The sequence below is a fragment of the Triturus cristatus genome, chromosome 2_1, assembly GCF_964204655.1.
Source record: "Triturus cristatus chromosome 2_1, aTriCri1.1, whole genome shotgun sequence".
NCBI lineage: Eukaryota > Metazoa > Chordata > Amphibia > Caudata > Salamandridae > Triturus > Triturus cristatus.
Genome location: NC_140581.1, coordinates 49157128 through 49171914, shown reverse-complemented (window position 1 = coordinate 49171914; position 14787 = coordinate 49157128). Strand labels below are relative to the sequence as shown.

Genomic DNA, 14787 nt, shown 5'->3' with positions numbered 1-14787 from the left:
TGACTATCTCTGTTATTTAAGACAGGTGACTTTATAGTCCCAAAAGGGATTGACCAACCACTTCAGGTGCCCTTTCTTCCACACAGTTGTTTGCAATAAGGTGAAGTCCAGTTGTTTAATTAATTGTCTGGGTATTTAGCTTAAAATATTATTTCCCTTTTGTGTCATGTTTAAACTCTGAAAACAGATTATGATTAGTAAACAATGCAAAACAGTGTGAATGAAACGGTTTTTATGTAGTAAACAGGATGATTTATTTTTTTACCTTATATATAACATGATTCAGGGTGTGCTCCAGTCTGAAGGAATACGCTGCTACTTCCCTGCTGCCCACCAGTTTGAGCAAAGATTACTGGCAGATTGTGAACCCATGGGACCAGATTATGGATTCCATACTAGCAAGCATAGGGACTTTTGTACCTATTACAAGTAGTCACACTGTACTGAGAAGGCTCTAGACAATGGCAGTATTGCACGCGTATCTACCAAGTTGTGCAGGTTAGGCTCTCCACCTGTGAGATTGGGAAACGAGGTTCTTCACAAAGAAGAATGTTGTCTCTCATCTTCAAAAGGTGAATTTTAGAGTTGACTGAAACAACACTAGGCTCTACGCCCATTTTTACGTTGCCTTATTCTGCACCAAGAAATACTGCCTCTGACTTTGAGAAGATGGGAGCGCTCTCCCATGTTCCCGTGCCTCACAGGCATTGATGTAGTGTATAAAGTATTTATCATGATGATAACTCCCCCCCCCCCCCAAAGAATTACTATGCCATCTAAGTGGAATACACCGTGAGTGCAAGGATCAGGAACTTTACCTTGAGCATCATCAATGACATGCTATAGATGGTGGCACACCACTTCATAAAATAACATTTCTCAGGCTACATCTTTAAAAACACAATGTTATTCCCACTCATATTAGACACAAAAAACTGGTGATCCTAAATTTTTACACACACATGGTTAGAAGGACCACTGATTTTTAAATGTGTTGGCTCTGAATTCCTATAATTATATACACACTAGCACATAAAATCAAGATTCCTCATCTCATCTCATTATCTCTCATTTCATCTCATTATATCGCATTGCATCTTATCTGATCTCATTATATCTCCTCTCAAACCATCTCATCCTAGTCCACACAGGATAAATGTGCAACATGTTAGGAGATATGCAAAAGAAACAATTGATGGACGGAATGATGGACAATGCAAACATTTACCCTCAATCACAAGGATCTGGGTTTAATACATCATTCTTTTTCTCCCCACACCAACCCAGTTTGGAGCAAGCCATATGCAAATCAGTCTTGACCCTGTTCCTTGTGGGAACAGTCTAACCCGAACTGCCAAGTCAGGTCCTCCCTGGACCGAAAAACAAGCATCCTGGGACGATGTCAGGGTAACACCCTTCATCAGCCAGGCCAGCTTGAATCCAGAGGTGTAGTGAGCACGGGTCCCACATCTGGGCATACCCTTCCCACTTAGGGCGACATATGCAAAAGAAACAATTGATGGACGGAATGCTGGACAATGCAAACATTCACCCCCAGTCAAAAGGATCTGGGTTTAATCCATCATTATTTTGCTCACCTCACCACGACAGTTTGGACCAAGCAATATGTAAATCAGTCTTAACCCTGTTCCTTGTGGGAACAGACCATCCTGAACTGCCAAGCCAGGTCCTCCCTGGACCGGAAACAAGCATCCTGGGACCGGTTTCAGGGAATCACCCTTCATCAGCCAGGCTAGCTTGAATCCAATGGCGTAGTGAGCACGGGAACAACATCTGGGCATACCCTTCTCACTTAGGGTGACAAATGCAAAAGAAACAATTGATGGACGGAAGGCTGGACAATGCAAACATTCACTACCAGTTACAAGGATCTGGGTTTAATCCATCATTCTTTTGCTCACCACAGCACCCCAGTTTGGACTAAGCCATATGCAAATCAGTCTTGACTTGTGGGTAAAGGCCAGCCCAAACTGCATTTTCCATGTTAGGAGATGGCATGGTGAACAATGCCATCGCTATTTTCTGTGTCAAAAAGGCTTTCAGCTAACCCCTGGCTAAAAGCATTAGAAAACTTTACTTTGATGGGATAGTGATAGCTGGCCTCTGTGTCCCCAGTAGTATGCAGCTTACACAGACCTATACCAATAAGTAGAAATAGTGTTAGAAATAATCAAGAATAAGAGATGATATCTGTAGTTTTATTCTTTGCAGCACAGCAATACATCCAATCATGAACAAGCCCAGATGCAGCTGAAGCATTAGTAGAACTTCTTAACTGAAGCTCTAAAGATAATTTAGAACCATACCGAAAGTAAATACAGCGCATACACACGACTTACATTCAGTAATAGAATAAAGAAAAGGTGCATGCATGGAATAGTTTATGAGAATGTAACACATCCCCTTTATTTAACAAAAAGGGAAAAAGGAGGGAATAAAACAGAAAGGAACAATAATGCTAGCAGATTGAAAAAAAATTAAGATTACATAATATCGAAATATTATCTAACAATATCAGGATTCGTGATTATCTGGTCAATGAATATTTCATCTGTCATTATTCCAAAATTACAATGTATGCTCACTGACCTTAATGCTGCCCACAAATCCTCAAAAGACTCACCTTCCTTTTTTGCTGTGGTGTAAAATTTAAATCTATTTGTGCAATATTGGTTGTATGTTTAAATGTTTGTTCCATCCTTAAAATTGCTTCTTTGTACACATTCATGTCATCCTGCCCTTCAGATGCCAAATCTTGTGGAAGTGCTCTAAACATCACCTGATCTTCTGAGCCAAGGCAATGTAAAAATATACTGTTTTTCATTCTGCCCCCATGAATTCACCATCCATCACCCTCATGTACTTCAGAAATTCCTCCTTCCATCTCTTCCAAGATATATGAGGATCACCTTTACTTTGTAAGAATTTGACAGGTGGCTCAAACTGCATAGCGTCTTATAATATAAACTACACCCACCGTATAATACTATAAAAGATTAACATTTCGCAATATTGAAACTCTTCAATAGTGAAACATGGTGAAAGGCAATGTCGATATTTGTGTATGTTCAAGAGATTCCAACAAAGCTGAAATTGTAAACATGAAAGAGAATTTAACCCCCCAAAAAATGCAAGTACTTTGTGCGATGCTGTTGACTTTGTTGCAAGGAAACAGTGTGGGTTTAAAATGGCCGCCACGCTGCATGTTATGTTAAGGTCATGAGTAGGGCACGCCGTGACGTCACCTCACTGGTGCATTTCAGTAGTTTACTTGTAGTGGAATTCTGCTGCGGAACTTTGGGATCACAAAGCCTTCACTGCAGCGTTCCAAGTTGTACCCTGAAGTGGAACTGTCTTGTTGAATCTTATACATGCGCACACGGTAGGAAATATTATGAATTGAAATATGCCTGCCGATATATTGGTCCGATGTGCACTCTCTTAACTGGTTAAATCGACCAAATATAATCCAGATGGTTCGCCGAAAATCCTCCAAAGCTGCAGATGAAGCAAAATGCATGCTGTGTCCAAACTCCAAATAAATCGTTCAAAGTGCAATAATCCAGCCCCAAAAAATGTTGGGTTCAGGAAACACTCCACTCCCGTGCTACAGTTACACTCCACTCCCGTGCTACAGTTTTTTACAGAAGTGCTTCCTCATCTCGTCACCAAAAATGTGAGAAATAATCCAGAATTAGAGTAGATTTCTGTAGTTTTATTATTTACAGCACAGCAATACGTCTTACTATGAACAAGTCCATATGAAACTGTAGCACTAGTAACTGAAGCTCTAAAGAGAACTTAGAACCATACAGAAAGTAAATACAGCGCATGCACACGACTTACATTGAGTAATACAATAAACAAAAGGTGCATGCGTGGAGTAGTAAATGAGACTGCAACAATTAGCTGCTGACGAGGGTTTCCTCCAACACAGGTAAATACTGCTGCTGAAAAAAGGTTTTCACACTGTATTCACTGTTGAGTAGTTCATCTCTCATCAGTGTTCAGCCTGACACTACTACATGCAGGTAGAATGACTCATTCTATATCCATGTCTATTTCAGGAACAACATTACTTTGTGTTTCTTCTGATCACAAGAGCACAACATACTGATTTGGGAAACCAATTTATGGTACCCTAAATGATCTCCTATAAGATTTCCTTGAAAGATAACCTTCCTCTCGCTCAGGATATTGACCTCAGCAGCAAGAATTCAAAATCTGCAGATCATCAATTTCAAGTAGAAGCCAAGAAAAACATTCAATGCATATATTGTCTCTGTCTCTGAAACACATTTTGGTGAGTTTCTGTATGTGGGGCAAACGCTGAAAGGCCTCTGTAGCAATCGGGGGCCCCTTTCTGCCAATGAAGAGGTTCTAAACACCTATGCAATGTGTTCTAAGTCGTGATAGTCCCTCAACACTTTTCAAAAGCTCCCAAAGACATTAGTGACCTTTGTGGATGTAAGGGAGCCCCCTCTCCACCAAAGCTGTTTGACTGCAGGGTGTTAGGAATTACATTTCACTCTCTGAGATCTCTCATCTGCATGGCACTTGTGGAGTCCTGCCCTGAACCCCAAATCAAAAAACAGACAAGGATTGTGCTTTTTAAAAAAAAAAATTTTTATAATATACTATGCGACAACAAATCATATGTAATAAAACACCATCCTAATGACTAGAAATTCAGCAAATAAGGATTGTATGTAAGACAGATGTTTCCTGACACATCCCTAACCTGTTAGTGTGAAGGCCTGAATTAAGCTTCTTACCGCTGTTCCCAGCCGCCATTCTCATTGAACACACAGTGTGATGAGTGCATCTCCCCACTCCCTCCAAGCATTCCTTCCTTTCAGAAAACACCTCAGAAGGATCACTCTTTTAAAAACGTGGCTTTTCTAACCCCTGTTTTCCATTTTCACCTTACCTGCCTCAGCACCGAGACACCCCCTGTGGGAGTGATTCATTGCACAATAACAAGTTCATATAACATAACATAACTGCAGACCGTGCCATATGACATGCTCCACCCACAATACCAGTAACTCTTAAACCTTCATGGTACATAGCAGCGTATGGAGCAAGGAGGGGCACGCTGCTCAACGTTTATATTTTGCGACAGGGAAGAGTAACTAAAAAGGGTTTGTTCTTGCTTCTGGATACACAAAAGCTACTGCATGTTGTACCCCGTTTTGGTTCCATATCTGAGAAACTAATGAGGGTATCAAGTCTAGCCTTCCCTGAGACATTTCCCTCAGCCACCATCAGGGGTGTAACACAGGACCCCGCAGCCCCCGCGGTGCGGGGTGCCCTGGAGCTGCAGGGGGCCCCCTCAGCATGATAATCAGGCCCAAGAACTCCGGATAAAACCCGGAGTGGGGGCCCCTCTGTGTCGTGGCAGGGTGGGCCCCCTCAACTTTCGTTACGCCACTGGCCACCATGCAACACAAAACCTGAGGCTGGAATCTCTTCAAGACATTGTCGATTACTGTATGCAATTCAGCAGCCACGTATCCAATGCAATCAAGTAAAAACACTCAACGTGCCGGAAATATAAAAAAGATAATGTCAGAGAACATCCACACACCTTGTTCTGAATGTCTGTAATCTTGTTTTCACAAAAGCATCTTGTTGCGTGTTTAACCTCTTCCATGCTCATGGCGGCTTCCGGCCGTCATGAGTCATGGTGGGCGTGTGCAGACGACGGCCGGGAGCCGTCATGACCACGCCCACGATTGGAATGTTCAGCACGCTGCGGCGGAATATGCACCGCAGCGAAGAGGTATCTAATCCTAGCGAGGGCACATATCTACTACTATACTAAATGCAAAAATATATATTCTGTGAGGAATCTTGGAAGAATCACGTTGGAGAAGAGCACCATCACTAGCTATTCATTTAAAATGTGCATGACAGCTAACGCGGGGTATAGGACGGTGACTTCTGGCCATCAGCACTTTGCAGTTAAACTAATGTTTTACTACTATATCTCAATGTGCCTCTCCCAGATATGTTATGTTATGTTAGAGAGTATTTATAGAGCTCAGCGGTCACTCCGAGGAGTATCATGGCGCTATAGTAGATTTAGTTGCGGGCAGAAAGATGATTGAGGACTGGAATGAAAGGGGTGACACGAGTGCTCTACATAGTGCCTCTGGGGCGGTGTTCACCCATGCTTTCAGGGTCTTCCTAAAGAGGGTTCTGATTGAATGAGACGGAGGCTGCCAGGGAGCAGGTTCCGCGCCTTTGTGCCAGAGGAATGAAAGCTTCTGAAAGTGATTATCAGGATTTTAAACAAAGTTCTTTAGTGGACGGGCAACCAGTGCAGAGTTTCAAGAGCGACGGATGCAGATGATTGTAATACCAGTCTTGCTGCTGCATGTTGAACCATCTGAAGTTTGTGGTGGACGGGTGTATTGGTTCCTGCATAGAGGCTGTTGCAATAGTCAACTCTACATGTAATTAAAGCTGTTGAAACCGTCTGCCTCATGGTAATGAGGAGTAGATGGAACAACTTTTATAATGATTTGATTAGGTGAAAGCAGGTGTCTGCAGACTGCACGCCCAGCATGAGACTCACTAGCCATCGTCAAATCTACCTCCCTCTTTTTAACACTCGTGTCTATATTTTCATAATGCAGGTCATATTAGATACATATTAAAGTCTTCTAATCTGAAAGCAGGGGGATTTTTGGTTAATTTTGCCAGTACTCAGCTTCCTGATGAAACAGATGAAGGTTTGTAATTGGATGGTCAGGCCAGTTCAGTCTGGAGCACATATTCAATAAGGCTTTGTGCAGCTCTAACCTAGAGACAAAGCAAGGGTGAGCTGCTCAGACAAGCAGCTACAATTTACTATCCAGCACAAAACGTGTTTGTGCTTAAAATGCACACTTTTCCTAGTACAAACACCATTAGTGCCACTTTTCTAGAAAGGTTTGTTGATGGGGTGGACCAGGACAAACATCAGTCTACTGAGGGAGCTGGACCAGCTTCTCATCAAAAACCTCATCAACTGGAAAAAGGGCGCAAACAAGTGGGAATGGCAGATGGAAAGGCAGCAAGCCTCTGCAATCTGTGTACCCAGGATCTGGAGCAACATTCCCCTGTCCATCAGGACATCCGTAACGCTACTCCAATTTAGGGAAGAGTTTCACCTCTTTAAAGAACACTACATCACAAAGCAATAATATTCCACAAACCAGCCACCTCTTGTATCACTTGTTGACTTCATGCTTGTCTTTGACCTTATACAGTGCTTTGGTGCCTTTTAGCTAGGATTATGTTATTGATCTACCATGTACATTCAAGCATACATTGATGTCTTTCATCCCAACGCTAATGCATAGTATGCATGTTGCATGCAAGCAACAGTGCACAGCTCCCATCCAATATGTTGTAACCTGTCTACAAATAGAAATTTGTCCTGGAATGGCATGCGTCCAGTACATTTCTAAGCTAACGCACACACTCATCTTTGCACCATGGTACACGACTGTGCCTCGTAGACTACATCCAGCTTTACCACCAATACTAGCAGGTGGTAATTCTTTGAACATATGGTGCTGCACTGTGTTTCCCTCACTCCCATGCAACACAGCATTGCTCATTTAAATTCCATTCTGAGTTGCATGAAATCTTCATGAATGTCAAGCTAAGGAACTATACATTCTGAACAGTTCAAATACATGATTTGTTTCCGGAATGCTTAGGGGGCTATTATTTTGCCAGTCCAACTGCATCCGACAGTTTGTCCGTCATCTGTTGCTGCAGTCTGACCAATGCATTACAATGCATGCGGTCACAAGCAGCAGGCGGAGGAACAGTTCAATGCTTTCTGACAGGCTCCAGGAGCCCGTAGGTCTGTCGGAGGGTCTGTAATCCCTACAATAGGGGCGGTTCCTGCTCAGGCAGGAATTACACTGTACCTTTCTGCCTGAATTTTTAATGGAGGTCCACCTGTCATGAAAAGGCAGTAGGAAAGTGATTTTGGGGGCCCCTAGCAGGGCCCCCTTCCTCCCTGGCCATACACTATGGGGCTTTGGCAACCCTGCACCTGCACTGTGTGACAGGCACCGTATGGTTCCTGCCACACTGTGCAAGGATGTTTTTAAAGTGTGCATTTTCCATTTTGGCTTGTGCTAACCTCAATATACAATATACACTTTGTAGCCGCTGTGAAGGCAGTCGCATTATAATAAGGGAAGTAGGACTGTTGACTTCTTGTTGGGAGGTCCCATGTCTGCTTTTGTGGCAGTCGAACGAGAGTGTGACCGGCATCGTAATGATGCCCTTAGTGTTTTTTAACTACTTAGGGGTTTGTCCTCTGTTTCCAAAATGATTGAGTTATATACCTCAGCGATTTGCTAATGAGCGTAGCTAGTCCCGTGAGTCCATCAGGGCACGTCTTCTCAGGAAAGCTATTCACCCCTAGCTCCGAGCAGATGTTCCATTGATAACAAACTATCTAATACTGATGCCTGAATGAGATTGTGGTGGTTTGAAAACCATTCATAATACCAGGGTAGACCACACAATGGATATTGGGCTTTCATATGTTTTTGGGGCCAGAAAGAACCCTGTCCCACTTGAATCTTTCCTTATTCTCACCAGAGGGGCTCACTGAGCTGGCCCAAGGCTATGAAAACCATGAATACTGCCTCCATGAGCTAGTGTTCAGAAGAACTGAGCTCCAAGAACACTTCTACAGTAAGAAACTGGTTTAGAGTTGATTTGCGTTCCTTTTTGGAATCTTTAACCTCAACATCTCCAACTGGATCATTGGAGCCAGCAAAGCTCATGCCCCCACTCAAAAATTAAAGCAAGCTCATCATCGTGATGCTATTAAATGGTTCTCAGAGGACCTACAAACAGCAAAATCTACTCTCCGCGATGCAGGAAGGAAATGGCAAGCTAAATATTTTAATAGGACAAGACATTTATTCTGTCACTTCTTAAAAACTATGGGCCCGATTCACAGAACTAACTTAAGACTTAGGACTCCTAACTTTACTACTCCTAAACTGAGAAAAATCCTAATTTTAAGACTTTCGGTATTCACAGAAGGCTTTTAGGAGTCCTAAAGTTAGGAGTCCTAACTTTACTACTCCTAAACTGAGAAAAATCCTAACTTTAAGACTTTCTGTATTCACAGGAGGCATTTAGGTGTCCTAAAGTTAGGAATCCTAACTTTACTACTCCTAAACTGGGAAAAATCCTAACTTTAAGACTTTCGGTATTCACAGAAGGCATTTAGGAGTCCTAAAGTTAGGACTCCTAACTTCTGTGAATACCGAAATGAGTAAGTGCCTTCTGTGAATACCAAAATGGTAGAAAGTTTAGGATTTTGTCTCAAGTTAGTTCTGTGAATCGGGCCCTATAAAAGATTAATCAAGTAATATAAGACAACTTTCTTCTCTAATACAATCCTAGCTTCTTCAAATAGGTCTAAGGAAATCATTAATATAGTGCCTGAGCTTTTCAACCCTCACAGGGTGACTCTGCCCATTCAACCATCATAAAGTTTATGTGATCTCCAGATTAGATTATGCCAATTCCCTCTATCTTGACCTCTATAAAATACTTCATCAGAGATTGTAGTTGGTTCAAAATCCGGCAACAAGGCTTATCTGTCAACAGCCTAGATGCTGCTCATTATCCATCTATTGAAAAAGTTCCGCTGGTTAGCAGTGAAACAACGCCTGATTTTAAAGTCAAGTTGTCTTGTGTTTAAATCCCTAAATAGAACATCTTCTTGAAATATGTACCTAACTGCAGCCTCAAGCCTAGGCACAAGAATTTCTTAGAATAACACTTCTCAAACGGAAGAGATTAGGCCTCTCGAACTTGGAATTCCCTGCCACCAGAGATTCCTCAAATAACATGCATTTCCGCAAACTCTTGAATACTTAGCTCTTTTGTCAAGCCTACGATTACATTTTTCTCTAGCCGTATGCTGTCTTCCAACCTCCAGCACCAAGGAACCTCCCTGGGGAAGGAACGCTTTATAAAACTTGTATAACATAGCATAATATAATTAACAAGGAGACTTTATCCAGGCATGAAGTCAATGCACAAACATGTCATCTTTTCCAGCTGAGGCTAAGCCTATCAATTACTGACAAGGCCAACAGGGACACTCTGCACTTCTTTAGCAGGATTAAACTTTGAGTTAGCCTGCAATGTCTAAAAGTCAAGGAAGAATTGTTTGAAGAATGGAGTTGTTTTTGGTCTGTTTTAAAAATACGTTCATTGATAGCTCATCTAAAGAGCATTTTTTACTCTTTTAAAATTCATTGTCATAGCAAACTTGATTGACAATACCACCTGTTTACTGAATATGCCAAGAAATCTCAGGACTGCATTAATTCCACATTCAAAATGGAATCTTCACTCATGATGCTTTTTGAAAACCTAGTAGTGTCATCTGTGCAGTAACTAAGCAAACAATCTTGTACCAGCGAAGAAGTGCAGAAGCCAAAACATTGTAATGGAAATACATTTTTCTTCTTTGGTGAGTTGATCTATTTGTGTGATTTCTTTATTGGAAAAATATAGTGTCAAAATATCAATGAAAAGATCTAACTGAGACCCAGCCTCATGATGTGCTTTCTGCAGAGATAGTTGTCACGTCAGCGGGTGAGAACATCCCCCCAATACCGATCGAGAATGCTGTGCAGAAGGAGCTGCCGATTATCAGTAATGCAATATTGGTTGGGGACCAGAGGAAGTTCTTGTCCATGCTGCTAACACTAAAGGTGAGAACAAAAGAGCAGAAAAGAATCTCTCACACTTTGCACTTCACTTGACAATATCACAGTAAAGCACATTGGTTCTGCTTGCCTATTGGTCGAGAGGCACATTTTTGGGCATGTTCCCAATTCCTAAGGGCAAGAAAGCCAAGAAATGCCAGTCCCAAGGCACTGCCGTGCTATGGGTTATGCTAGGGTATATGTCATTAGAAGAAACACTACTGTCAGACACATCACTATTCTGAAGAATATCTCTGCAGTGCTTCTATCTGAATCTGTCTATGCAATATATGCAATAAAATATCTTCAAGTTTACTTTCGAAAGATATTGCTAGTCACCCAAAAATACTAACGGCGACATGTATCAAACAGTTGCATTCCCTTTCCCAACGCCCTTTCGCCACACAATAGGATGCAAGAGTGATGCAATTCTTAAGTTAGATTTATCAAGCCATGCAAGGCCTCCATGTGTGGCATTTCATGGCTTGATACATTAAGAGTAACACAATACAGCATAAATTGATGCCTTGCTCTGCCCCAGGAAGGCATGCCATGGGTGGAGCATGGGTGTTCCCATGCATCTACCCATGGATTTTGCCACATTCTTAGATTTAATGTTACTGGTAGACCTGGGAATCGGTCAAAACACTACGCCTCCCCATGTGAGGCGTAATGATTAGTAATATCTTTATTTCTTCTCATTACTTCCTATTTCGGTCTGTGCTGCATTCTGCAGTGCACATAAAAAGACACAAATGCATCAGAGGATTGTTTTATGTGCAGAAAGGTGTTCCTTCCTGAACAAAAACTCTCCTGCTTACAATACAGGTACCCTTGCACCATGGTGCAAGGGTGACTGTGTTGGCGCTAGTCAGGACATTATGTGCCAGGCAAGAAAAAGGCAGGAATGTGCCATATAATGAAACATAGGGCTCATTCCTTCCCTTTCACTATCATGCAGCACATCAAGGTGACTTTTGGTTTTTTCTTAAATATGCCCCTAAGAACTTAAGAGAGGTGCAAGGCTTCGGGTCTAGTGCCTTGATAAGGTCACTGTACAACTAGGAGATATCCGTTTAAACTACATTTGGAGAAATGTTACTGTTTATTTTATGTGGTGGTTATGACCAAAAAAACGCCTGGAGCAGCATTCCTGTGGCAATAGAGAAGACTGTTCTGTTTGCCCTACACATTGGACCCTTCTAGACTGGAATATGAAAGTTGCCTTTATTTTACCCCACCTCCATTCCCTCTTGGTAGGGGGGAGAATGAGGTGGGCCTGATGCTGTCAGGCTGTGTTTCCTGTTCCACCTATCTGCTGTTTCCTCTGCTGTCAGGGTGAGGGTTTTCTGACATGCTCTATGCATCTTAAGAGTCTCACTCAAACTGAATCTAATCCCCTCCTGCATTGCTCCCATCTCAGTAGGCAGGGTGAATGAGTTATGTGCCTGGAGGGCCTGGCTTCTCAGTTTTCTGTATCGCTTAAGAGATTAGAATCTATTTCTAGTGGTGTTCATTTCTCAAATATGCCCTTAATGGTATAGGCAATTTCCATTTGTTTTTAGTAGCAAACAGCACTCCTACATATATATGTGTATTTAAAGGAAGATGGAAAGTGTGATTCACTTCCCATGCAAGTGTTTTGTTTCAGTGTTTTGGGGAATCCCCTTTGCATTTTCTTGTTCTGAAAGATCTAGGTATTTCAAGAGGGAAGAACCCCCAAACAGTGTGCATGATTTTAATATCAGAGGGATTGAATTATACTTTGACTTTTACATACTTGCATGACAAAGGTAATCTACATGCAGAGCATGGCTTTCTGAGGGCTATTGATGCTTCTGAAGCCCTTTGGTATGAACACTTAACTAAGGGAGGGCGGAGCTGGTTTAGTGCCTCTATGCAGAGCTCCACGGAGTTTGTAAAAAACTCTGTGGAGCTCCGCTTCATGACGCTTCACTCCGCTCCACTCCCTCCCAAACCATTTAAACATTTGAAAAGAAGGCACTTATCTGCATGTCTGCCACATGCGCATGTGCAAGACATACAACATAGGAGTTTTTCCATTGAAAAAGGACTCAAGGAGCAGGAAGGAGAGCAACCAGGCAGCAGGCACACAGGTAAGTGCCTTCTTTTTTAATTATTAAAGAATTTGGGAGGGTAGAGGGGCTGGCTAACTCCGCTCTGCCATGGAGTCAGAGTTTTGTCTACTTCCACGTTCACAATGGAGCGCAGAGTAGGCAAATCTCTGCAAACTCCTCTGGCAGAGCGGAGTTGCCTGCCCAGGGTTACACATAACATACCAAGCACTGAACACCTTGAGACTGACTTTGAAACACATGGTAGAGATTTAGGGCCAGGTGTAAGAAAATGCAAATCAGGCTGTTTGCGCCCAGAAAAAAAACATTTTCTACTGTACCAAACCCTATTTACAATTTGGTAACGTATTACCGAGTTCAATCAATCAATCAATCAATCACTCAATCAATCAATCAGTCATTTGTAGAGCGCACTACATACCCGCGAGGGTCTCAAGAAGCTGAGGGGGCGCTACTGATCAAACAGCCAGGTCTTGAGTAGCCTCCTGAAGGTCAGCAGGTCTTGGGTCTGTCGTAGGCTCAGTGGGAGGGTGTTCCAAGTCTTGGCGGCGAGGTGGGAGAAGGATCTCCCACCAGTGGTTGTTCTTCAGATGGGCGGGACGATGGTGAGTGCGAGGTCGGCAGAGCAGAGCTGGCGGATTGGAATGTAGAAGGAGAGTCGTCTGTTTAGGTAGGCTGGGCCGGTCTTGTGGAGTGCCTTGTGTGCGTGGATGAGGAGCTTGAAGGATATCCTCTTGTTGACGGGGAGCCAGTGCAGGTTTCTCAGGTTTGGGGTGATGCGGCTGTGGCATGGTACGTCGAGGATCAGTTGTGCCGAGGCGTTTTGGATGCGTTGCAGTCGTTTGATGAGCTTGGTCGGGGCCCATGCGTATAGGGCGTTACTGTAGTCGAGTCTGCTGCTGACGAGGGCCTGGGTGACTGTTCTTCTTGTATCTGTCGGGATCCACCTGCAGATCTTGCGGAGCATGCGGAGGGTGTTGAAGCAAGAGGATGAGACGGCGTTGACTTGCTTGGTCATGGAGAGCGTTGAGTCGAGGATGATTCCCAGGTTGCGTGCATGGTCGGTGGGTGTCGGGGCTGCCCCCAGTGCCGTCGACCACCAGGAGTCGTCCCAGGCTGAAGGGTTGGAGCCGAGCATGAGGACCTCCATTTTGTCTGTGTTCAGCTTCAGTCGCCTGATCTTCATCCAGTCGGCGAGGTTGGCTTTGGCAGTGATGGGGTCCTTGGTGAGGGAGAGGGCCAGTTGAGTGTCGTCGGCGTAGGAGATTATGTTGAGATCGTGCTGTCGGGCGAGATGTGCGAGCGGGGCCATGTAAATGTTGAACAGTGTCGGGCTGAGGGAAGATCCCTGGGGTATGCCGCAGATGAACCCGGATTGCCACTGGATTCAAGCAAGCCTGGCTGAAGATGGCTGAAATGCCAGAAACCGGTCCTAGGAAGCTTGTTTCTGGTCCAGGGAAGGCATGGGTTGCCAGTTCGGGCTGGACTGTTCCCATGAGGCACAGGGTCAGACTGATTTGCATATGGCCATGTCTGAACTGGGGTGGCAGAGTGGGCTAAAGAACGGTGATGGATCAAACCCAGATCTGTTGACTGGGTGTGAGTGTTTGATTGGTTCTGCTGCTCCGTCCATCACCACCCCCTTTTGTACCGCTTTGTTCGCCATAAGTTGGCAGGGTATGCTCAGACGTGAGTCCCTTGCTCACTTTGCCACTGGATTCAAGCAAGCCTGGCTGAAGACGGCTGAAATGCCAGAAACCGGTCCTAGGAAGCTTGTTTCCGGTCCAGGGAAGGCATGGCTTGGCAGTTCGGTCTGGACTGTTCCCATGAGGCACAGGGTCAGACTGATTTGCATATGGCCATGTCTGAACTGGGGTGGCAGAGTGGGCTAAAGAACGGTGATGGATCAAACCCAG

At 43.6% G+C, this 14787-nt stretch overlaps 1 protein-coding gene across 2 annotated transcripts in view; it reads left to right on the top strand.

Annotated features, from left to right (window-relative positions):
• The window catches only part of LOC146863704 (long-chain-fatty-acid--CoA ligase ACSBG2-like), a 466937-nt gene that overhangs the window by 425944 nt on the left and 26206 nt on the right, over positions 1 to 14787 (top strand). For both annotated transcript variants that reach the window (XM_085627844.1, XM_085627845.1), the window contains one exon: positions 10642 to 10781. In XM_085627844.1, coding sequence (XP_085483970.1) covers positions 10642 to 10781 — 140 coding nt within the window. The remainder of the gene's footprint in view (positions 1 to 10641; positions 10782 to 14787) is intronic.